The sequence below is a fragment of the Macrobrachium nipponense genome, chromosome 24 (assembly GCF_015104395.2).
Source record: "Macrobrachium nipponense isolate FS-2020 chromosome 24, ASM1510439v2, whole genome shotgun sequence".
NCBI lineage: Eukaryota > Metazoa > Arthropoda > Malacostraca > Decapoda > Palaemonidae > Macrobrachium > Macrobrachium nipponense.
The window spans coordinates 20,746,749-20,769,842 of record NC_061091.1 but is presented as its reverse complement, the minus strand read 5'-3'; the positions used below and the strand labels follow the sequence as shown (position 1 = coordinate 20,769,842).

Below are 23,094 nucleotides of genomic sequence, written 5' to 3'. Positions count from 1 at the left end.
TGATAGAATATCCAGATACTCTTGGAAAAGCCTTACGAAACATGCTGTGAGAAGAACGTGACTTCTGTGAATCCAACCTCTCTAAGGCCAAAATGAGGCATACATCCTCTCTTCCTTTGACGCCCAATTATCTTAATATCTATTAAGAATTTATAACTAGGGGAAAAAAGGCTAAAGTTTATTCCCCTTCTTTAAATTTAAAGATGTCTTATATTGCTACCTCTCTTGGTTCGAGGAAAAAGAAGCAGTCTAAAGGAAGCCTGTTCGTCTTCTACCTTACAAAGAGATCTATAAAGAAGACTTTCCGCAGGTTCTCACTACTCTTTTCAATAAATGTTAGACATACGTTAACAGTTATTATCTTCGATCGAGAAGGTTCTCACGGACATGCAAAATCTTGCATCGAACCTCTTAAGGATCGTTACGTTTCCGTGTCTGTTCCCAAATAGGTTCTCTTTTGTTAACGCGAACCGGGGTGCGAAAAAAGAGATTCTCGATGCTCTTTGCGATATGAGAAGTCGTGGAATTGGCCTAAGTGATTAAATAAATCATTTCATCATTCCTTGTAAGCGACCCACTTTTTCGATTAAATGGGGTAACGAAATCAGGAACGAATCTTGCCGTTACCGAGCCTGCTGTCCGAGAGGCTACTGGACTCTTAGGTTAATAACTCTCTAAAACGAGAAAATATCTTGGATGGTGCTTCTGGCACAATTTGCGCCAGGCTGGGCGCTTCCTTCTAGTTCTTTTTAGGTTATGTGCCATAACATCTATGCCTTTATGGTACCCGCCGACATCCTTCACATGTTAATTCCGTTCTTAGTGGGAAAAAACTTTTATATACGTAGTATAGTCCATTCAGGAAACAACTTCTGCCACTAATAGAATGTTTCCCATCCGACTCACCCAACTTCTCTGAGCAATATCCGAATTTAAAAAGGTTGTGTGCGTTTCTCGAAAGGATGAGAGAATTATATATATCGCGCGCTGCCGTATTAGAATCCTTTATAATACTGTCACATTGTGGTAAACAGCATTAATCTAGGAAACCTTTGTAAGGATACTAGGAATTCTGTAGTTAACCTCGGTATGTGCATAAGACTTGACCATACCGTAGTCTTAAAGTGAATTCTCTACTACATTCATCTTCTCACTAAGCATGTACTCTAATAAGCCATGCTTTCGTAAGAATCCTGCGTTAGAATCCTTTAAAAATGTTACCTACGGTAAACAGCATTGAAATGTAATATCTTTCTTATTGAAAGCTTCTTAGCAAAAGGCAGACAATATTTTATTTATTTTGCTTATCTATCCCCTCCAATAATCCGAGGCTAAAACCACGATTGTAGGGGAGAGACACGGTTTATTCATCCCATCCCGCAGGAGAGAGACATGTTACCGCCCCATCATGACCGACACCTACATGATACTGCGTTGGTGTCTAAGGCGATGCAGTCTCGTTAGCCGACTGGCCTTACTCTTCCAGAGTTGCCAGCTACTCCATTTAATAAAGGAATCTTATAACATTATTATCGAACTTCAGGAAGTTCTTATAATGCATATCTAAGCGAAACAAGACTTCGAAAAATCTAGAAGCTAAGTAGGTGTTGTCTTAACAATCCCTTTAAGCGTAGTCCTTCCTAGGAAATTCCTGGAAGGATACTGGTAATTGAGTTGCTCAGCAAAGAAGTAAACTACGGTGTATGTGCTTATGATTTGCCGTATCGTATTCTCATACAGCAGATACTCTACTACCTTCTTTCCCTGCCGAGGCAGATAGAGAAAGGATATTCTGGCGCCTGGATCCTTGCACCTAGCGCCTGGAATGTTTCCGCGCGCCGTGAATGTTCCGCACGCTAGAAAAGGAGACTCGCTCCTGGAACGTTCCGCTTGCGTGGAAGGTCCCGTGCGCCCTGACAGTTTCCGAGCGCCTACTAGACCCCTTTTAGAAAGAGCCTCTTGCCCGGAAACGTTCAATGGAAGGATCGTTCTGATTGCCACTCTACTGTAAGGATGCTTCCTTGCTCTAGCCGTCTGTTTTTCTGGCGCAATTTGCGCCAGGCTGGCGCTTCGTCTCTTTGAAGGCCCCTTGCGCCAAGAAAAATTTTCTAGAACGCGGCTCGCGTTTGGTTGTAGGAACGCGGCTCACGCTAGTCTGTTAGCTGGAACGCGCCTCGCTGCTGGCTATAGGAACGTACCTCACGCTAGCTTGCTGGAACGCGGCTTCCTGGCAGCGGCTGGCTCTTGCTCAGTGTTCTCTTAGTTTTTCAGAGAACGCGCTAGATCACTCCAAACATACATTTCTTCGTCTTTTCGGATGCAAGATGAAGAGACGCACTTTTTTAAGGATGCCTTATCAATGTCTATCCTTGGCAGTCTGGGACGTTCTACAGAACCTGCCGAGGGGACGCCTGACCGGTGGGGGTTCTCCCTAACCTTCCAGCGGCTGTCGACTTTCCTCCTCCACTGGGTCTGGGAGTTTGGAAGAGGTCTAGGCCTGGAAGCGTCTACGGAGCCGATCAGACGCACCCTCCACTGCACTGGAACACTATATTCACTTCTTACCTTTTTAGAGCTCGCCTTTTGAGCTCCATCCATTATCTTCAAATTTGCACATAAGAATTTGTAGATTCTGTGGAGTAAGAAGGTGATGAGGATGCAACAACTACTAGAATTGTCAATACTCTAACTGCTCGTTAGTACGAGAGCTCTTAAAGCTTCTAAAGGAAGCGTATCTAGTTATATGCTTTCTGACTTCCTAAAGTAGGAAGTTAGATCTTATATTTCCTTCATCAAGTTCTAACCCACTTATACACGTATTAGTGAAAAAAAAAAATCATCAATATTTCCCTTATTGCAAAATATAAGTGTCTACCGAAAAATTCGGTAGTTTCACGTAATATATTCTTCGAAATTTCGAAGCCAAATTCATTAAAAAGTTAATAAAAGCGTATGCCAAACCAAAGACCCAGTACTTCCCTGCAAAAGACAGCCCAGAAGGTCGATGGCGATGAAAAAACGAAAATCAAGTCAGGAGGTAGCAACAACGTATGTTGACACTACCGCGACAGAGAAAATCTGGTTCTAGAACGGTAATCGTTCCTATTCCTGCCACACAGCGGCAGGGGCGGTAGATCACCTGACCTACCTGCAGCGTGTGCCGCGAAATTCGAATTTCTGTCGGGGACGACGGAGTCTATAGCTAAGTATATATCTGCTGGGTAAGTTCCATGTACAAAAACAGGTGTTTTCAGCACCGGCGACAGAAAAATTATGAATAGAAAATGGGAATGGTTCCTGATACCCGCCTCCCAGCGGCGGGAATGGGTACTAACCACCTGGCCGACCACTGCGTGTGTCGGAAGTTTTTTAAATTCTGTCGGACTTCGGAAAATACAGCTATGTATATATCTGCCAGGTAAGTTTCATGAACAAAAATATATTTATAACTGACATACTATCATAGAAGATAAGAACTAAAACCAACAGCAACCCTTTGGTATATTTATGAGCAAATTTATAAAAAGACGTCATGCGAGACAGAGGCAGTACATCCTCCCTTGAAGTCAAGATCACAAATAACTCTCATGAGCTACCCACTTAATTTTAGCTAGTCTAAAAGTTGCCATTCGTGAATTTATGAGCTATAGAAGTAATGGCACCTCTTTCCCGCCCCATTCGCCTAAATCGATGGTGTGTAATATTGTTATGCTAAGTTCACACGCATGGGCAGAAATTGGTAACTAAGTAAATTCAATGTAAATGCATCATAAGACATATGTAAATAGTACTCGTAAGTTGGGTGTCGGCACGGCACATGGGGAGCCATGGGTCTTTCAACCTGCTCAAAACTATACGTGGGTGGCCACACCAACTGTCACACAGTGTGGCTCGACCAGCATAGCATGGTGTCAACACGGTGAGCTTATGCATGGTCCGGAGCCACTCCAGGGTTCCCGCTTCGCATCAAGTGTGTCTCCACTTGGTCCAGGAGCAGATGCGGCAACCCTGCCGCTCCTCGAGTTCCCAGGACAACAGGGCAACGCTGTGCCTTGGGATAAAAGGGGCAAGCAGCAGGCTTGTGGGTAAGTTGCGTTTAGAAGTTTTATTTCATGTAAGTGTGGATGTATGCATATCTTATGTTTACTATATGTTTGCGTTATGAATGATTATATCTTATATTTGCAATACCATACCAGGCTCTCTACTTCTTCCAATTAGTACTACATATTGATGAGAAAAGAATATCATATACGTAACTGAAAACTTTATCTTGATGAGAAAAGAATATCATATACGTAACTGAAAACTCTATCTTGATGAGAAAAGAATATCATATACGTAACTGAAAACTTTATCTTATTAAATTAACAACACACAAGAGTACACATATAATTTAAGACAAATAGAAATAAAAAGATTATCTAAATATGGATTATTGAACTGTAAATAAATACACAGTGCTATAAGTAAAATATAGGGAAAGAAACATAAATAGTACAGCCATAAAAAAATAAGCATTTCGAATACAATGTAACAAATGTCAGAGAGAAGAAAATTTCATAAACATAGAATTAGCATATAACAAAAATCAATGTTAAGTAAATATTACGAAGGTTCTAAATATAAACTGGAAAATAGTTCACAAATAATATTGCAATTTTAACTAATATTAACATGAACAAATATTAAAGTAAATACAGTGAGGTAAACAATAAAGAATACAGGAAAGTAACTAAATCTTGTTCTCCTGCCATAAAAAATAAGCAAGTCGAACACAATGTAACAAAAAACAAAAGAGGAAAATTTCAAATACAGAATTAGCATGTCAGAAAATCAATGTTAAGTAAATATTACAAAAGGTCTAAAAAAGTGGAAAATAGTACACAAAAAATATTATAACTCAAACTAAATACATGAACAAAGTATACAGAAAGTAACTAAATCATGTTCTCCTGCCAATGAACCGGGCCTTCAGGTGATGAAAAGTATTAATTCAGCATGTTACCCTGCTCCTTAGCATTCAATGGTTGCAGCAAGAGGACTGCGACTGCAATCACGTTTGCAGTTTGGCCCTTTTATAGCTGAGGTTTAACTCCTGTGGTACATGGGGACAGCATAAGGTTGACTAAGGCCGTAACGCACCACACTACACATACAGTCCGGTCCCGAAATATGCGTGATCGGATTGTGTGATTCCCCTTTTATGCGGTCGCTGTTCTCAAAAATAGATTTTCTGTATCTGCGAAGCCGTTCAAAGTCTGAGAGTCACACGCCGCAAATGTATCAAATCTATTGTCTTTCCAAGTATTTTGGGTAGTGTGGGGGGGGGGGGGGGGGGGGGGGTGCTAGGTATCTGAGAGAAGGGGGTTGGGAGAATGCGAGAAAGTTTTCCTGCTCAGCATTTAGCTAAGACGGATGGCTCCGCTTCACGCATTTGTGACATCATAGCACAGTGTATATGAATGTTTGGTATCATCATCATCACCATACGTATTATTCAGATCTGCGAAGAGTATTCTGATCAACCACATCATGTATGCATCTGCCTGGAAGTCGAAAAGGAAGACCTATTTTCTCGAATTAAAAAGCTTGTCCATAAGTTAAAGAAGAAGGAAAGAGCAACTTCCATTTTGGCAGCAGTCGACAACTTGAAATCCATCATTGCTGAACATGAAGTAAGATTTTTAATTTTTACTGCTGAACATGAAGAATTTTTAATTTTTACAAAGTTAACTTGTTTTGACTGACTTTGGCATTTGATCATTTATTTTTTTCTACTGTTGAAATAGATTTTGAGAGAGAGAGAGAGAGAGAGAGAGAGAGAGAGAGAGAGAGAGAGAGAGAGAGAGAGAGAGAGAAATTGTTCGATCTAAATTTTTCAAGAAACTGCCATTTTACGATGAATTTTACATTTTTTCATTTCTTTTTGAGAAATTGTAATTTCATGTCAAATTTTTAATTTTCATCAGTTTTTTTTTATTGTAGAGAGAGAGAGAGAGAGAGAGAGAGAGAGAGAGAGAGAGAGAGAGAGAGAGAGAGAGAGAAATTGTTCGATCTAAATTTTTAATTTTTCAAGAAACTGCCATTTTACGATGAATTTTACATTTTTTCATTTCTTTTTGAGAAATTGTAATTTCATGTCAAATTTTTAATTTTCATCAGTTCTTTTTTATTGTAGAATAAATTTAGATGAAAACAATTGCATAGTGATTGTGATGGACAAAGAAACCGAGACAGGCGCTCATAACAAGTTTGTTAGTCCTAACGGGAGTGAAGACACGCATGATCCGCCAGTCCCTGAAACCTCAATTGGTTCACAAAGCCTTCCTTCAGCAGAGGAACTCTTCACGGAGATGAGATAGAGCGGAGGTTGAAGGTGTTTTGCCAGAGGATAGGCAGAGGACATTCCATCCAAAAGGTTTTTAAAATGAAATTACTTTCGTAGAGTACACTTGCATCCAATGGTGGCAGTGTTTACGTGTGGGAGTTTTTACCATCCTGGGTGTACATAATTTTAAACTTTTTAAAGTTACTGAAACCTTTTTAATGTTTTATCTATCCATAAGAACAATTTCATTTTAGAATAAATTACAGTATAGTACATAGAAAGTATTGAAAATGGGTGGTATAATGAAAATTGACTGGGTAAGTTGCAGTTTGCCTTGGCCCCAATGGAATTATTCCCATAAGGTATGTGTATCAAAATCTACAATTTTCCAGTTCTGCGAGGCCATGGATCGACCTACTTCTCGCATAATTGGGGACCATACTGTACGATATTTGTACATCGGTGTTACGTGCTCTGCCATGCATTACTTTTAGGTGTGTTGCCACTTGTCGGGCCAGTTCCAGTAAACGTAACATCATATTTGCGCACTGTGTACATTTGCAGCACACTATTATAAGCTTGCTTTGTGCAAATCAGCCTCTGTCACGTATCTAGTTGATCGTGGCTATTTCACCAAAATGGCGATCAGACACAACCATCAGATGCAAATACAGAACCTGGCTGCTCCAACAACTGAAGTTCAGTTGTTGACTGGCAGAAACAAATAAAGCTCTTCAGCTGTATTGTACTACCTATTCTTCGTCGAAAGTAAGCGTGGTTAGTTACCTAACCTAAAACAATGGAAGTGCTACCAAGAATTTTGAAATTTAAGCTGCCGCAATAATTAGAAACTAATAGCTACATGTAATTACTTGGTAGGTTACTTATATGCAAATGCTAATTTCAGAAATGCTGAATGAGGCCTTGAACTTGATATTAATTACAAATCAGGAACAATTTAAAATGTTTTGTCAATTGTCCTGTCACTGGATTGTTCAGCTACAAGATTATAGGATTAGGACAAAAAGACTGATGACTGGAAATTAGAAGTCATTGTTCAGATATCATAAAAAGGTTGCCTGAATAAATGGGCATAGTAGTTGTAAGAAAAATATTTAGTATGCTTATTCTCAAAAGGCTGTAGAAAAACTGATTAAACAGAGGCACATGCTGCAAAAACCCCATTCTGGTGGCATTTGATGATCATACAAGGCATCTGATAGCAACCAGTATATCATCGAAGTCTTGCATCACTATGGCATTCTGTTAAATGTGTAATGCTAACTGGAAATTATGTATGCACAAAGTAGAAGCAAAGTTGAAATTGATGTAGTCTTGTCAAGAGTATTTGCAGTAAATGGCAGGGTGGAGCAAGACATGTCATTTCTCTATGATGTTTGACTGCCTTATAGATATCATCATGAAAACAGGTGGTTGAAGACAGAGAGAAGGATTAGATTGAAATAAAGACATTTGAAAATACCTGAGTATGCAGATGAGGGCAATGTAAAAGAGCTTGTTTAATGAAATACGTACATCACATATCTTAAAGAGTATACTCACAATAAATCTCATAAACCAGAAGTAATATGAACATAACATACACTAAGGAAAGAAATAACATTGGATTGAAGGATAAATTAGGTTTCATCTTCCAAATATTTAGGAGCAATGATGTCCAGTACACATCTTCCAATCAAATGACTGGCATGTAGAAAAAGATATGGAAATCAAATTGATTGAACCTGCATATGAAAGTCAAATTTCAAGTCGGGTACGATGAGTATTGCTACATAGACTTGAATCTTATGACCAAAACTTCATACCTATATCTAAAAGATTTTGTTGAGACTAAAGCCTTAAGAAGAATACTGCAGAGTCAGATGGCAGAGAGACTAAAGCCTTAAGAAGAATACTGCAGAGTCAGATGGCAGAGAGAAATAAAGCCCTAAAGGAAATTACTCAAAGGTCTCATATGTTGATAAGATAACGATGGCTTGTACATATCCTTTGCACAACCTCTGGGAAGCAGAAGATTTGGACTAGACAAACCTATTTGAGTTAGAGCTATAAGGAAGGCTGGAGATGACAGATTTGTGAAAGATAAAGCCAAAGAAAAGTGTAAGCCTTTTAATTTCCTACAGGCCCATTATGTCACACCACTGGAGGTGGTGGTGATTACTTTCCAAATTAAAGGAAAAAAATATGGGTAATCCTAAAAGGGAGAAAGGGAGTAGCCCCTTGACAGTTAGGACATTACTAGGTTGAAAATTCCTTAGTTCACTTTCAAGATAATTTTGCAAGATCTGGTTAGGATGAAAGAGTAGAGTTAAGACACCCTAGGTTAGGATAGGTAAGGTTAGGTTGGGGGAGTCAAGGAGGACAAAGCACCCAATGTCCTAGGTCAGGGCTCCTGTAAATTTGTTGGGCATTTCTGTAATAGAATATAACCTACCCAACCTGACGTTACCCTAGGCCAGTTGAAATTGATGGACAGTTCTGACGATGAAAAAACCTGACCTATCCTAATATGTTGTGTTCTGACCTAACGAGACCTTACCTTCCTATTCTGACTTGGGGGGGTCAAGCCCAGAACCCCCAAAAGTAACACTAAACCTCAGAAAAATGGACCAAGCCTCTGGTCAGCGGTAGCTTTAAAGCCTGCACCCGTCATTCTGCAAGGTAACCTCTTACCCTAACTTAAACATGGACAGCATACCCTAACATGCCTCAAACCTAAAAGCAGGAAACTACAATTAAGTTAGACTAGTCTCTTTTACATAACTTAGCTTAACTTTGCAATTGTGATACACACTCAAATTATGAAATCGGATACCTAGGTCTAGTCAGTAATTTTGACAGGTTAGGCCACTTTAGGCTACGACTGACAGATGATTAGCTAGGTTAGGTACTCCAGTTTCCGACCACATGCTTGCTTTCAAAGTTAGGCTTAACCTTGAAACATTTAAGAAAACATCCCACACAACCCTTTTCTTTTATGCTTAAGAAACCATGGCAAAACAACAAAGTAGGCCTCTACTGGCCGCTGTCCCGAATAACGGCAATACACATTACCCTATAAGGCCTAGGCTGTATTTCATAAGGTCCTTCTACCCTAAGATCCCAACGTGGTCCACACGAGGGACGAATTCGAGGGCCCTGACAATTAATAGACGATAACGAAGTCGAATAACAAAACCATCGAATACATTAATGTGTCGATTTGTTGTTGATGGCACTAACTTTAGCTACCTAGCTACTTAGCACCCATAGGTAATCAACCCTAGGCTTCATACATCCAGTTGCCTAGGCAATCCCGGGAGACTTCGACGATCCTCATGAACACAGGGTGTGTATCAGGTCGAATATGGTCATAATCGACATTATTAAGAGTTGATTTGTTGTTAAAGGCATTCGGTTTGCCCCTAATCAACGTCGTCGACGTCGAACCTTGGGCCCAGTCTATCCCGTTTCCCAGGCCCTCCCGGGCGTCGGTATTCGACGGAGAGCGTCGAATATGAAACACCTCGGGTTCCCTTAATCCCGAAAGGACAGAAACGACATAATAATAAAATAATAATGAAAGCAATGGACAATGGAAAATTGCATACACGCTCCTGCTGGCTCCTGGGGGTTCACCTTGACCTTTGGGGCTCTGGATGACGGGGTCAGAAGTCCCTCCGGCGGGAGTTTCTCCTCCTGACGACTCCACCAATCATCTAAGAATACTCCGGAACGCGATCCTTACTTGTAAAGTGTCCAGGAGACGGGAATAATGGCCGAAAATTGGGCAGTTCCACTCCTCCGGATCACTCTCCTCGCCATAGACCACTGCTGCCTCAATACAACAGCGTTTGCAAGGCGGGCGCTGATTGGCTGAATTCTGCAGCGTCGACCAATCACGGATCTTCTTATGAAGCAGGATGGGCGTTGAGTATCTCTGTAAAACCAGTCGTTATTGGCTGTCACCAAACATTCCAACCAATCACTGCCCCTTACACACAATCAGCTGGGTGTATGCAAAGGCTATCAAAAGGTTGAACCGGAAGAGTATAATATCTATTCTTTACACTCATCTTCTTGCTTAATTAAAAAATGATGAAGACATCCAATAGTAATAGGAATGCGGAATGGGAGTACGCACACCAAAAGAAAGCACTGGAATCGTGTATCTCTGGAACAGCGGCGGGTTCCGGCGTGTGTCATCCTTACGGAGCATTTAACCAAATACCTTATAGTTTTTTTTATTGATTGCAAAACATTCTGGATATACGGACATTTATGGACACTTATTGACCAGATTAGCGATCCATATTTCGTTTATTATGCCGAGCTGTCCCGTTATCATAATGACAAGTGTTATTCCTCTTTCAACGACTCATCAGAGGACAAAAACACAAGTGAAGCGATGAACATTTAAAACAACTGATCTGGAATGCACTCGTCTGCATGTTGGATTCCTACTTTTATTATAATCGTAATTCTTCTTTGTTTTACATTGAATCAAAACTTAAAAAGCATCCTCATTATCTGTCAATCTCAGCATACGCTGGTTATGTCAGCCATAATGGTTAAATAATACATTACAGTGCCGACCTGTCAAAAATGTTCAGTTGCTCCTTCTCTCTCTCTCTCTCTCTCTCTCTCTCTCTCTCTCTCTCTCTCTCTCTCTCTCTCTCTCTCTCTCTCTCTCTGAATTGTGATTTAATGCATTGTCGGAGACGACGATAATCAATATGGTCTACAGAGCGAGAATGACCTCTTTAGCACAAAGAGGACTCGCTAACAAAACACGATAGAAGATTTAACACATCATTCCCTATTACTCATATGGTATTACTCCTCTCTCTCTCTCTCTCTCTCTCTCTCTCTCTCTCTCTCTCTCTCTCTCTCTCTCTGTGATTATACGAGAATGCCTCATATGGCAAATGTAATGCAAGGTATTCCATCGATCGTATTACAGCATTGCCGGGCAGCATCACCGTGATACAGGAAAAGGTGCAGAGTAGTCTACAACTACCATTGCATCACGATTCATGAAAACCAAAATCTCTCTCTCTCTCTCTCTCTCTCTCTCTCTCTCTCTCTCTCTCTCTCTCTCTCTCTCTCTCTCTCTCAATAACTGTTAAAAATAATATTTGAATCCACATTATGAGATGGCCTTGGATAGATTACTCCCGCCCCCGGAAGGGTGGAATTAGTCTACAAATAAATCTAAAGACTATTTCTCACACTTTCTCACCCGCTCACACCCGCTTCAACCCCCCCCCCCTCTCTCTCTCTCTCTCTCTCTCTCTCTCTCTCTCTCTCTCTCTCTCTCTCTCTCTCTCGTAAGATTAATTTTTCGACCTTAAACTGAAACCGGATTTAACCAAGTTCTTTTGCTCTTGCTCTCTTCCGTTGTATAAGAATGATATACGTACGACTTTTGATTCACTAAAAAGAAAACGGAGAAACATTAGTTTAAGCCTTATGGGAGACATATGACACCAAAATTGTTGCCGTACCACAGCTAGGTTTGGGGGTTCAAGGCTAATTGACAACAACGTCTCTGATCAAATGTGTGATAAGCACACTACGTATTTCTGACAATACGCTCAGTTATATTGTGGATTTCAACGCTGTGACATGATGACATTGTTGTTTATCTTGACATACATATAGATAAACATCTTAAGAAGAACTTTTACCGTTGCTCTCTCTCTCTCTTCTCTCTCTCTCTCTCTCTCTCTCTCTCTCTCTCTCGTTTATGGCATAGATAAACATAACTAAACCGAGAGAGAGAGAGAGATTAAAGACGATCTAACCTAGTATGAAAAACGAATTGGAAATAACCCACAATATATATATATATATATATATATGTGTGTGTGTGTGTGTGTGTGTGTGTGTGTGTGTGTGTGTGTGTGTGTGTGTGTGTGTGTGTGTGTGTAGAAAAAAATATTCAGAGTTAAAACCGATGTTTTATAAAAATGTAGTTTTATAAGAAAAACAAAAAACAAAGAGCATCTGTTGAATGATCTTTATAGATGACAAATTCTGTCATAGTTCAGTAAGTAATTTCGAACACTTGCATATGTGATGATTTATGCTGTCATGATAAAAATTACTTTTTATCGTCAATAATACTTTACCTTATTACTGACATTTAATTACGGAACATGTTTGTATTAATTACTTTTCGTTTACTGTTAAGATATTTACATTTCAATGGTTTCTATTTAGCAGCATTTACAAGGGGTGATGGATGATGGACTAACGGACCCCCCTCACCCCTTGGTTACGCCTTTGTTCTCCGCCTTAAAAAACTCAAATACTGTCTCTCTCTCTCTCTCTTATGCACACACACACACACACACATATATATATATATATATATATATATATATATATATATATTATATATATATATATATATATACATATATATGTGTGTGTGTGTGTGTGTGTGTGTGTGTGTGTGTGTGTGTGCGCGCGCGCGTGTATGATGATAATTACAATGAAGGGTGATTTCTAGAAATCAATTAACCACTGGTGAAGAAATAACATACAAGATGTAGGCCTGGACCGGTTTCGACTATATGTCTAAGTCAATAACGAAGGACTGATACATAGTGGAAAAAATGACGATATATATGGCGAGGGGAACGCTAAAATAAAAAGATCTAAAACATCCAAAATCGATGGAAATTAAAGAACCACATCTAACAGGTGCCAGGGGGAGGAGCGACAAACTTCATTTGGACTTAGGTCAAGTAGCACTGTTTACAAATATGATTACCCCACCATGTTATTACTTCATCTGTGGTTTAATTGATATATATATATATATATATTATATATATATATATATCATATATATATATATTATATATATATATCATAAATAAACACCGTGTCGTGCTTCTAAGAAATCAATAGAAGGATCCACAATAATATCCTTGTTTATCCAGATAAATATATTTCATCTGGATAAACAAGGATATCACTGTGGATCCTTCTTTATATATCTATATATCTATATTATATATATATATATATATATATATATATATATATCAATACTCATTTCATTAGTTCTGGCGTGGGTTTTTCCGGTCGGATGCCCTTCCTGTCACCAACCCTCCCTATTTATCCGGGTTTGGGACCGTCACCCGTGAGGCTGGCTTGCCCGGCGCCCCCCCCCCCCCCCCACCCCCCGCCCTCCACCTCCCCCCAGTTGGAGGGGAGGTTAGAGAGGTGGAGAGCAGCACTTGAGGAAAGGAATGAGAATAAGCAGATAAAAAAACGAATATATATGTTCCATTATTACTGAGGATGGTGCAAATAGCATAAGATTGGATGGAGAAGAAATAAAGAGAGTACAGAAGTTCAAGTACTTGGGATCCACATTAGAGGATAATGGAAGCATAGATTAAAAGGTGAGACATCGAATTCAGACAGGATGGAATAACTGGATGTCTGCATCAGGGGTCCTCTGTGACAAGAAGGTTCCTCTGAAATTAAAAGGAAAGTTTCACAGGATGGTGGTCAGACCATCCATGTTATATGGAACAGAAACAGCAAGTATGAGGGAAACAGAGGAGATGAAGATGGGTGAAGCAGAAATTAGAATGTTGAGATGGATGTCGAGAGTAACAAGGGAAGAGAGGATTAGCAATGAGTATATAAGAGGATCGACAAAGGTAGTTGAAATATCAAAGAAAATACATAAGGAAAGGCTTCGATGGTATGGACACCTATTACAGAGAGAGGAACATAATGTTGGAAGACATACGAAGGAAATGGAAGTGCTGGGTAGAAGGAAGAAGGGAAGGCCAAGAAAGAGATGGCGTGATTGTGTAGGGAAAGATTTGTTATTAACAGGTATTGACGAGAACGATGAACAGGACAGAAATCGATGGAGACGACTCATTCACAACGGCAACCCCACATAAAAATGGGTCAAAGCTGGGAAGAAGAAGAAAAAGAGGATGATGCAATATCAGTGCTTTTCTGATTTAGCCTACTACCTCTTGGAAGCCTGATCATCACTATCATTATGCTAAAAACAGGAAATTTGGTTTTGGAGGGTTCCCCCACCCCCTGATCGGTGTTTTCCCACATTTTCGGAGCACCGACTGAGGTCCCGAAAATTTCTATAGTGCAAAATATGACACTTAAGGATTTATGAGTATACCATGGGGGGGGGGGGGGGCATGTTGTGCAGTTTGTTTTAGGCACAGCGTGCACTCTCTCAGGTACAAAATGGATTTTTTAGGCAATTTTTTCTACCAATAGGTCGGTATCCCCTACCTCACCCTTATGTATGCATGTATGGATGTATTTGTTTAGGTCATAAAGCCGAGTGCTGAGACCTATCTCTGTTACTCAGCCCTTTTTTATTTAAATTTCCTGAAGGCCGCCTCAAAGAGATTTAAGGTTTTTCTCTGCCAGAGCATAAATACTCTAAAACAATAGATAAATAAGGTAATGTAGGTACATCTACATTGTCTCTTTAAGTTGCTGATATAATCTTATCACTTCTATGGTATTTCCTCCCTATACGGTCATAGAAGGAACATTCCACCAGAATGTGCTCATCAGTCAGTGGATTTTCACAGCAAGCACACTGAAGCTCTGGTTTCTTCCAAAATAAAATTATGGATTAATCTAGTATGTCCAATCCTAAGGTGGATCTCACTGATTTCAACCCATCTGATTAGTTATGAACATAGCTCTGAAAGCTGGCTCCTCGATTCTTCTTTTTATCTGTTGGAGGTGATGACCAACTCGCTGTTCCGGATTCACGGACTCATCAATCCACAGATTTCTCTATGGAACATGTAAATTCGCCTATTCGCAGTATTTTTCACTGAAAAATATATACTAATTACTGTATTTTCATATATTTTTTATGACTAAATGCACCTCTTGTGATAAAACTAGTAAGATACTCAGGTACGAATATTTTTAGATTTTCTTTGTTTCATAATCAAAATAGGCAGTTCTAATCCATTGCCGCCATAGCTATAGAGAGGCTCTCTATGTCTATGACTGCCGCCATTTTAGTGTATAATAGAAACGGCGGTTATAAAATATTCTGTGTTCTAATCAACTTAGGAATAAGATAGAATTTTGATTATTTGTTCAATAGTAAAATAGGAGAGTGAGTATGGTAGTTTAGCAACATACATATCTTCCCATCACTAGGCCTACTATTCTCATATTACGCCATGCTGTGACTTTTTTCACTGTTCTAGAATTTACTTGTTTATATGACTCACAACAACGGATTCGCGAGACGTTTAATTTCATCTGGTGGTCTGGCTGGTGACTGTTCTTCTCAAAGTCATTTTTATATGGAATGAGCAAAGGTAGTTTTGACCTCTGCTTACACAGAGCTCTCTCAGTCCTCCTGGAATTTGACTCCCTTTCCATTTCACAGTGGTGGAACTGCTGCGGGTGCAGGAGGTGCGATGCATCAGGGCCCACTGTGATTGGGGGCCCATCTGGCCCCACCATAATGTTTTAGTAGATTGATTTCGTAATATATTTGTAAATATGTTTAGGTAAGAGAAATAATGAAAATATAAATGATAATGATAATGCTGATCATAGTAGTAGTATTAGCAGAGGTAGTAGTAGTTTTTATTCCTATCTATACTATAGTATCATCATTAAATGGTAATTAATTTTGCTTTTCATAATAGAGGCCCACTCAAATAATTTGCACTATGGCCCATAATGACTTAGTTCCGCCGCTGCCATTTCACGAATCTTTGAGTTTTCCATAGGATTTTTTCCCCTTTACTCGACCATTTTCCTTGCTTTTCATTTTAGTACGAACTCGGCTTTTGATCAACCAATGAACAGTTTTTCTGGACGAAGAGTTACATGTTTTCTAGGGCCCCACATACATTAATGTAAATCAGATAAATACTATTCTTTTTATAGTATGTAGTCAGATTATTAGAAAGAGAAAGCAGCCATATAAGCGTAAAAGAATTTTTTGACGACACAGAATTAGACTTACCGGTAGTTCTGCTGCGAATTTTTTTCAGCTCGAATTGAATGAAAAACTAAATAACATATTATGTGTCATCATCACTCCAGTGGATGAACAGCTCACAATACAACACAGACGAGAATAATACCTGTTTGAATGGTAAGGTCACCTTGCATTAAATACAGAGAGACAGATTGGTGGACCAACAGCGTAAACACTGTTAGTAATGTAACACCGAAAAGAAACAGTGGAACGCCCCTCTCTGGAGTCTGGAGTTCTAGGCAACTATAGTTACAGTCATATATGTGGGCCATACCAGGGATCTATGAGTTGACGAAATGACTCACTTAATGAAATAGACACTTTAGTGTGTGCAACTTTAGCTAATAATAATAATAATAATAATAATAATAATAATAATAATAAATAATAATAATAATGATAATAATAATAATCATAATAATAATAATAATAATATAATAAATAATAATAATAATAATAATAATAATAATAATAATAATAATAATAAAAATAATAATAATATGTATTTTGGTAGAAGACCCTCTTTTAGGCAAATACTGTTAAAAAGAATGGCAGAATTAAGCGAGTTGATTTTATATATTGTTTTTTCTATTTTCCTTACAATTCGCTTCTCAGGCTCAGCGATGTTTCTGAGTAACTGACCAATATTCATATTGGGAATTTTCAAAAATCATAAATGCTGAAGGTAATCTTTTATTGGAAAAGGATATCAGGTCCAGGTCAAGCAGGGGTCGTCGTCAGTGCTGGTATTATTCCGTAGGCGTAGTTCAGTTCGGGGCCGGGTTCGTCTTCGATTTAAGGGCTGGTATTGGTGCTGGTAGCTATACCAGCACCAATACCAGCCCTTAAATAATAATGTGGAAGCTTTTGACGACGAAGAAAGGGCAACAGCAACAAATAAAGTAACAATCCTCGAAGGAAGGTGACTCATCTACGTATGCAGTGTAAACAAGCGGGGCACAATCTTCCTAAATCTATTTTCTCGACACGTTTACTCGTAGACATAAAATTGTTACTCGGGGAAATGAGTCGTAGGAACTCCGTTTTAGTGGTGAATAGAGACTAAAATAAATGGGATAGAGTTAGGAAAAACTCCCTGAAATCCTAATGTACTAGTTTTATGCACGGATGAACTAGATGTGTCAAGGGATGCGGAGAAACATATATGCTAAATTATGTTAAGTATATATCGTTATAGCATGTGGCCTACAAAATTATATCTCTATTATAATATGTGGCCTACCTTAAAAAGCATATTGTAAGGAAGTATAATATCTGCCCTGTAGTAGTTAGTTATAGAACTGCTGGTAACAAATAAAGGATGCTGTTTTAGCATGTTTAGTAACAGGTGGTTAAAGTAACGGGTAGTTAGGGAATTCCTGGTTTAGTACGTGCTTGTTTATGGTTCTCCTACTTCCTTTTTACGAAAAAGAAAACTACTTTTATTTATTTACGAAGAAAACAACTTAGTTTATTAAACTAAATCCTTCACAGATGTTGCTCAGAGAATCTTATTTAACAATTGCTGCCATTGATAAAAGTGCAACGCTATATATACGAGAGAAGGGTATCCTACAAGTTCAGGAGTCATGTGAGAAATGTGATGGTCCCATGAGACTAACAAACAATAAATCTCGTGGAGAAGATAGAATGGTTTGGAGATGCAAACGAAAAGGATGCCAGTCAACCAAATCTACTCGAACTGGGAAGAAGTTTTTCATATATACAGATCTGAATAACAAATTAAATAGTTGCCTCTCGTTGTGCAAAATTATGGTATCTGTGGACCCTTGACACGGAAGTGCAGACAGTGCAAAGGTCTCCAACGACAATAGTTGATTGGTTTAATTATTGCCGTGAAGTTTGCTCAGCAAAAGTTTCGGTTAGAAAAATGGATCAAATGAAGGGCACTGAACCTTCACCAGTACAAATAGATGAGGTCGCATGTTAGACGGAGATCATTCAACAGAAGAGGAAGATGAAGAGGAAATTGTTGAGAACAATCGCAATCATGGTCTGAGAATCGATGGGCCATGGGTGTCCGGGTTTATTCAAGGACGAGATGTGAGGTACTTTTATGTGGAGAAGTGAAATGCTGAAACTCTAATACCAATAATCCAAAGGGAGGTGGCCTGCTTATCGCCAACTTCAGCATTTAGGATTTGAACATAAGACTGTTAACTACCAGCACCATTACGTTGACCCAGCTACGGGTGCTCATACCCAAAGAATTTTGAGATCTTGGCTGGAAAGCAAATTCTGCATTATAAGGAAAAAGCGTCGAGTCCCAATTCATCACTTGCAAGGCCATCTTAATGAATACTGCTGGCTATTTTCATAGGTGAGTTGGTGCCGACTTATTTATATGCATTCTTGAGGATATCAGAGAAATTTTTAATGATTGAAAACTGAATTAAATTTCTTTTAAAATTTTGGCATTTATCTTAGAATTTCAGAATCATTCCTATGTAAATTACAGATAATTTTTTAAAATAAATAAATGTGAAAATAATTAGTTTAAGTAAGTTGCCTATTACTTATATTTATAAATATACTCTTACTGAGGTTGGACACATTGAAACCGGGTAGGCCACATGCTTTAACAAAATAAAAAAAAGGTAGGCCACAAACTATAACGGCGCCAATTTTTTTTTTTTTTTTGTAAACATAACATGGACATTCGCCCTACACACGCTCTGACTTGTGTACAATAAACATTACATATCTCGCACACACACAGACACGTACTATGTACACACGCACATAGTTTTTGGTGTAAGACACAGGCAGGGTCCTTTGATATGGGTTCGAATCATAGAGCATCAATCACTAGAGTGGCGATTTCCCTGCCCAGTGTGTGACTTCGGGCGGCCATATTGAAACGCCTCGGTCCAGTTCATAGTGCTATACTTTATTACTACTATTATTAATATTACTTTTATTGTTATTATTTATCTATTTTACCATTATTATTATCTTATCATAATTAACACCATTAATATTATTTTTTTTTATCTATCACAGTCCTCCAATTCGACTGGGCCGGATTTAGGCATGTGGAGGCCCCTGGGCAATCTATGTGTGGAGGCCCACCCTGCTTGAGGCGGGTGGCGAGCGAAGCAAGCCTCACTGGGGGGCGTTGTAAGCTCCACCGGGAAATCATCATTGCCGGTCCTGCCATTAATGAATTTTGGTCATCTTAATCACGTGTGCAAAATGACCTCTCCTGACTCTGTACACTCGAGTATAAAAAGATTATGAAAAGCAATTTCAAATAAATAGCATATGTTTTATTACTATAAATCTACATATATATGTTAGTTTGCCTTCACTCATCAGGACTCTTCACACCTGACTGTACAAACTGACCATTTTTCGAAGGTGATTAGGAGGCATGACCCATACTCAGTGCCGCCAATCTTTAAATCAAAACCAAAGTTTCTTCGTAGAATAGAAAAACTATAGCGGTATCTGTATTTACAGACCAGACACTTTACGAGACTTGGCCCTTGCAAATTTGGTGATCAATATGTCAAAGTCAATGTCTCTGAGGATGTCATACTCAATGCTCATTAAAGCCAGGTGACTGAGTCGATCATGATGCATTGTAGTACGTAGTCTGTTTTTGATATACTTCATTTTGCTGAATGAACGCTCTCCAGAGCAATTTGTGACCATAATCACCAAGTACATCCGTAGCATTATCTCAACATTAGGAAAAGTATCTGCAACTTTCTTGTCTAGCAGCAATTTGTAAAGGAAATGTTCCTTCCCAAATCTATCAGTCTTAACATAATCATCCAGAAACTGGGTGAAAAAAGCTGCAAACTGTACAAGTTCAACACCAAGTGATTGATCCAGATCATCTTTATATTCACAAACTAATTTTACTGCAGCTGCTTCTATTTCAGTACAGCTCAGTGATTCCAGTCCAGATAAGAAACCGAAAAGGGAACAGGTGTTCTTGTAGGCCTTCAAACGTTGATTAAGAGCACTCAAAAACTGATCAATTACTGGAAGAAAATTATCAACACGAAACTTTTCAGAGTGAGAAAGAGTTACTTCCTCAGATCGTCCATAATCCAACGGATTCAGGCGCACATTGCGGTGACGAATGCGTGGTGGAAAATATTCATCGGTTCCAGATAAGTTCTGTCCCTTCTTCTCAATAACATGAAAGCACTCTCGCTTTTCACGTACAAAACATTCCAAGGACTTCAACACTGCTACTGCTGTGTTCAGATCAAGTTTTGGGTCTTGCAGTGTGTTACTTGTAGCATCAACTCGGCCAAGAATGTCATGCCAAAAAACAACATAAATGGCAGTCTCTAATTTGAGCATCTTGTCATGGAGCCCATTGGCCTCATACCGTGCTTTGGCTAGCTCATTTTCATCACTTGCTATTTTGGCAAGAGCTTCACAGATTGGGTGATATCCTTGAATAAGTGCTTTCGCGGCATCTGCTCGACAGGACCATCGTGTTGTAGAAACCCTCTTTGGCACCGATACTGGACCAGATTCAACAGTTTTCAGTAGGTCTGTAAGGATTGCATACCGATGTGTAGAAGCTGTGAAAAACACATAAACTGCCTCAAGAAAACTGAAAAATGTGAGAGCTTCCTGACAACATTCAGCTGCAGCTTTTCCAACCAGGTTCAGTGAATGACCAATACAGGGTATCCAAACTGCATGAGGATTTTCAGCTGCCACTTTGGCTTGCAGGCCATTATATCTCCCACTCATAGCAGAGGCGTTATCACATGACTGATCACGACAATTTTGAATGTCAATGTTATTATTTTCAAGAAACTTTTTTAATCCTTCAAACATTTCTTGAGCCTTATGTCCTTGGTTTGGCAAAAACTTCACAAATCTCTCTACAGGGGGTGTCATGCTCCATGTATCTGAAAATCAGACTTAGTTGATCAACGTGGCCTTCATCTGGTGTGGAATCAAGAGAAATTGAGTAGTATTTTGACAATTTTATGCGTGAAATGATTTCATTCAAAACTTCAGTACCCATTAGGCTGACTAGTTCTTCACAGATGGTTGAAGACAAATAATTTGTATGACCACTGCCACAATTTGCATGTTTCTGGATGTGTTGCCTGAGGAAATCATCATACTCAGCCAGAAGTTCTAATAATCCTAAGTCGTTTCCATTATGAGGAGATCCAATTTTTTCATCATCGCCACGAAGAGCTAGACCGCGTTCACATGCAAATTTAAGCACACTCACTAGTCTCTTTATAACACTGCGCCAATATTGTTCAATTTGATTCACTTGCAACTCAAATTTAGAGTCTATGCTTCCAGCTCCCACTGCACGAGTTGCTGCTGACAAAACTGCTTGAAGGTGGTCTTTGGATTGTTCATGGTCAACAAGTCGATTACTAGCAAGTTTCCAATCATAGAATCCATCAACTGTGAATTACGATTTCGTAGCACCCATCAATTTACAGAAAAAACAGTAGATTCTCCAATTTGTTGGGGAGAAACAGAGCCATGAACGCTTCACAACTTCCCCATTTCGATTCTTTCGCTCGAACATGGCTGGTGTGCATTTACGATTGATATTGTGTGTCCTTTTTACATGTTTGTGTCGCTGATTAAAATAGATAGGAGGTAATTTTAGGGGTAACTATAAACATAGCCTAAATTTCTAATAATATCACGTTTTTTACTTTGGTTTTACTGTAGTTTTCCGTGATGAAAAAAGATAAATCATAAATATCCACAATTTTGTTTTATTCCTGACTAAAATCTTTTATTCCTTATATATTTACTGAAATTAAAAATTATTTAAGCCTGGGTCTTTTTTTTGAGGCCCCCTAAAATGTGGAGGCACCTGGGCAGGTGCCCTCTTTGCCCCCCACCCCCTAAATCCGGCCCTGCGACTGGGTGGTATTTATAGTGTGGGGTTCCGGGTTGCATCCTGCCTCCTTAGTAGTCCATCACTTTCCTTACTATGTTCGCCGTTTCTAGGATCACACTCTTCTGCATGAGTCCTGGAACTACTTCAGCCTCTGGTTTTTCCAGATTCCTTTTCAGGGATCTTGGGGTCGTGCCTAATGTTCCCATGTTTATGGGTATAATTTCCACTGGCATATCCCATATCCTTCTTATTTCTGTTTTCAGGTCTTGATACTTATCCATTTTTTCCCTTTCTTTCTCTTCAACTCTGGTGTCCCTTGATATTGCGACATCAATGAGTGATACTTTCTTCTTGATTTTGTCAATCAACGTCACGTCTGGTCTATTTGCACTATCACCCTATCTGTTCTGATACCATAGTCGTTTTCTATCACTCCCTCAGGTTGATGCTCGTACCACTTATTACTGCAAGGTAGCTGGTGTTTCTTCCACAGGCTCCGGTGGAGAGCTTTTGCTACTGAATCATGCCTCTTTTTGAGCTGGTTCTGTGCAAGTGCCGGACATTCGCATGCTATGTGGTTTATGGTTTCATTTTTCGTATTGCACTTCCCACATATGGGAGAGATGTTATTTCCATCTATCGTTCTTTGCCATGTGTCCTCGCTGGCTAGTTCTTTAGTCTGTCTCATGTATTGTCCGTGCATCGGTTTGTTGTGCCATTCCTCTGTTCTGTTTGTCATTCTCCTGTCTGTATATTTGCGAGTCTTCGTCTACTTTCATCAGTCCTCCTTCCCATGCACTCTCGAGCCACTCATCTTCACTGGTTTTCATATTGCCCCAGTGCTCTGTTCTCGATGTT

General features: G+C 39.2%; 3 protein-coding genes across 6 annotated transcripts in view; 1 reads left to right on the top strand and 2 right to left on the bottom strand.

The window, feature by feature from the left end:
• LOC135205508 (TATA box-binding protein-like 1) overlaps positions 1 to 10,223 on the bottom strand; it is a 65,665-nt gene extending 55,442 nt beyond the window's left edge. Inside the window, exons 1-2 of one of the 4 annotated variants that reach the window (XM_064236243.1) lie at positions 10,080 to 10,174; positions 3,792 to 4,051 (exon numbers count right to left, since the gene is read on the bottom strand). The gene's annotated coding sequence lies outside the window, so the exon portion shown is untranslated. Of the gene's footprint in view, positions 1 to 3,791; positions 4,052 to 9,942 lie in introns of all 4 variants that reach the window. The other 3 variants (XM_064236240.1, XM_064236241.1, XM_064236242.1) reach the window with 3 other exon arrangements.
• Positions 10,224 to 13,788: 3,565 nt separating this feature from the next.
• Positions 13,789 to 14,268, top strand: LOC135202466 (uncharacterized). Its single transcript, XM_064231875.1, has one exon. It carries the CDS (start codon positions 13,789 to 13,791, stop codon positions 14,266 to 14,268), a length of 480 nt encoding a protein of 159 aa, XP_064087945.1.
• A 5,458-nt stretch (positions 14,269 to 19,726) lies between these two features.
• On the bottom strand, positions 19,727 to 21,301 carry LOC135203805 (uncharacterized). The gene has a single exon (XM_064233783.1). It carries the CDS (start codon positions 21,252 to 21,254, stop codon positions 19,839 to 19,841), a length of 1,416 nt encoding a protein of 471 aa, XP_064089853.1. The 5' UTR covers positions 21,255 to 21,301; the 3' UTR covers positions 19,727 to 19,838.
• Positions 21,302 to 23,094: the final 1,793 nt, after the last annotated feature.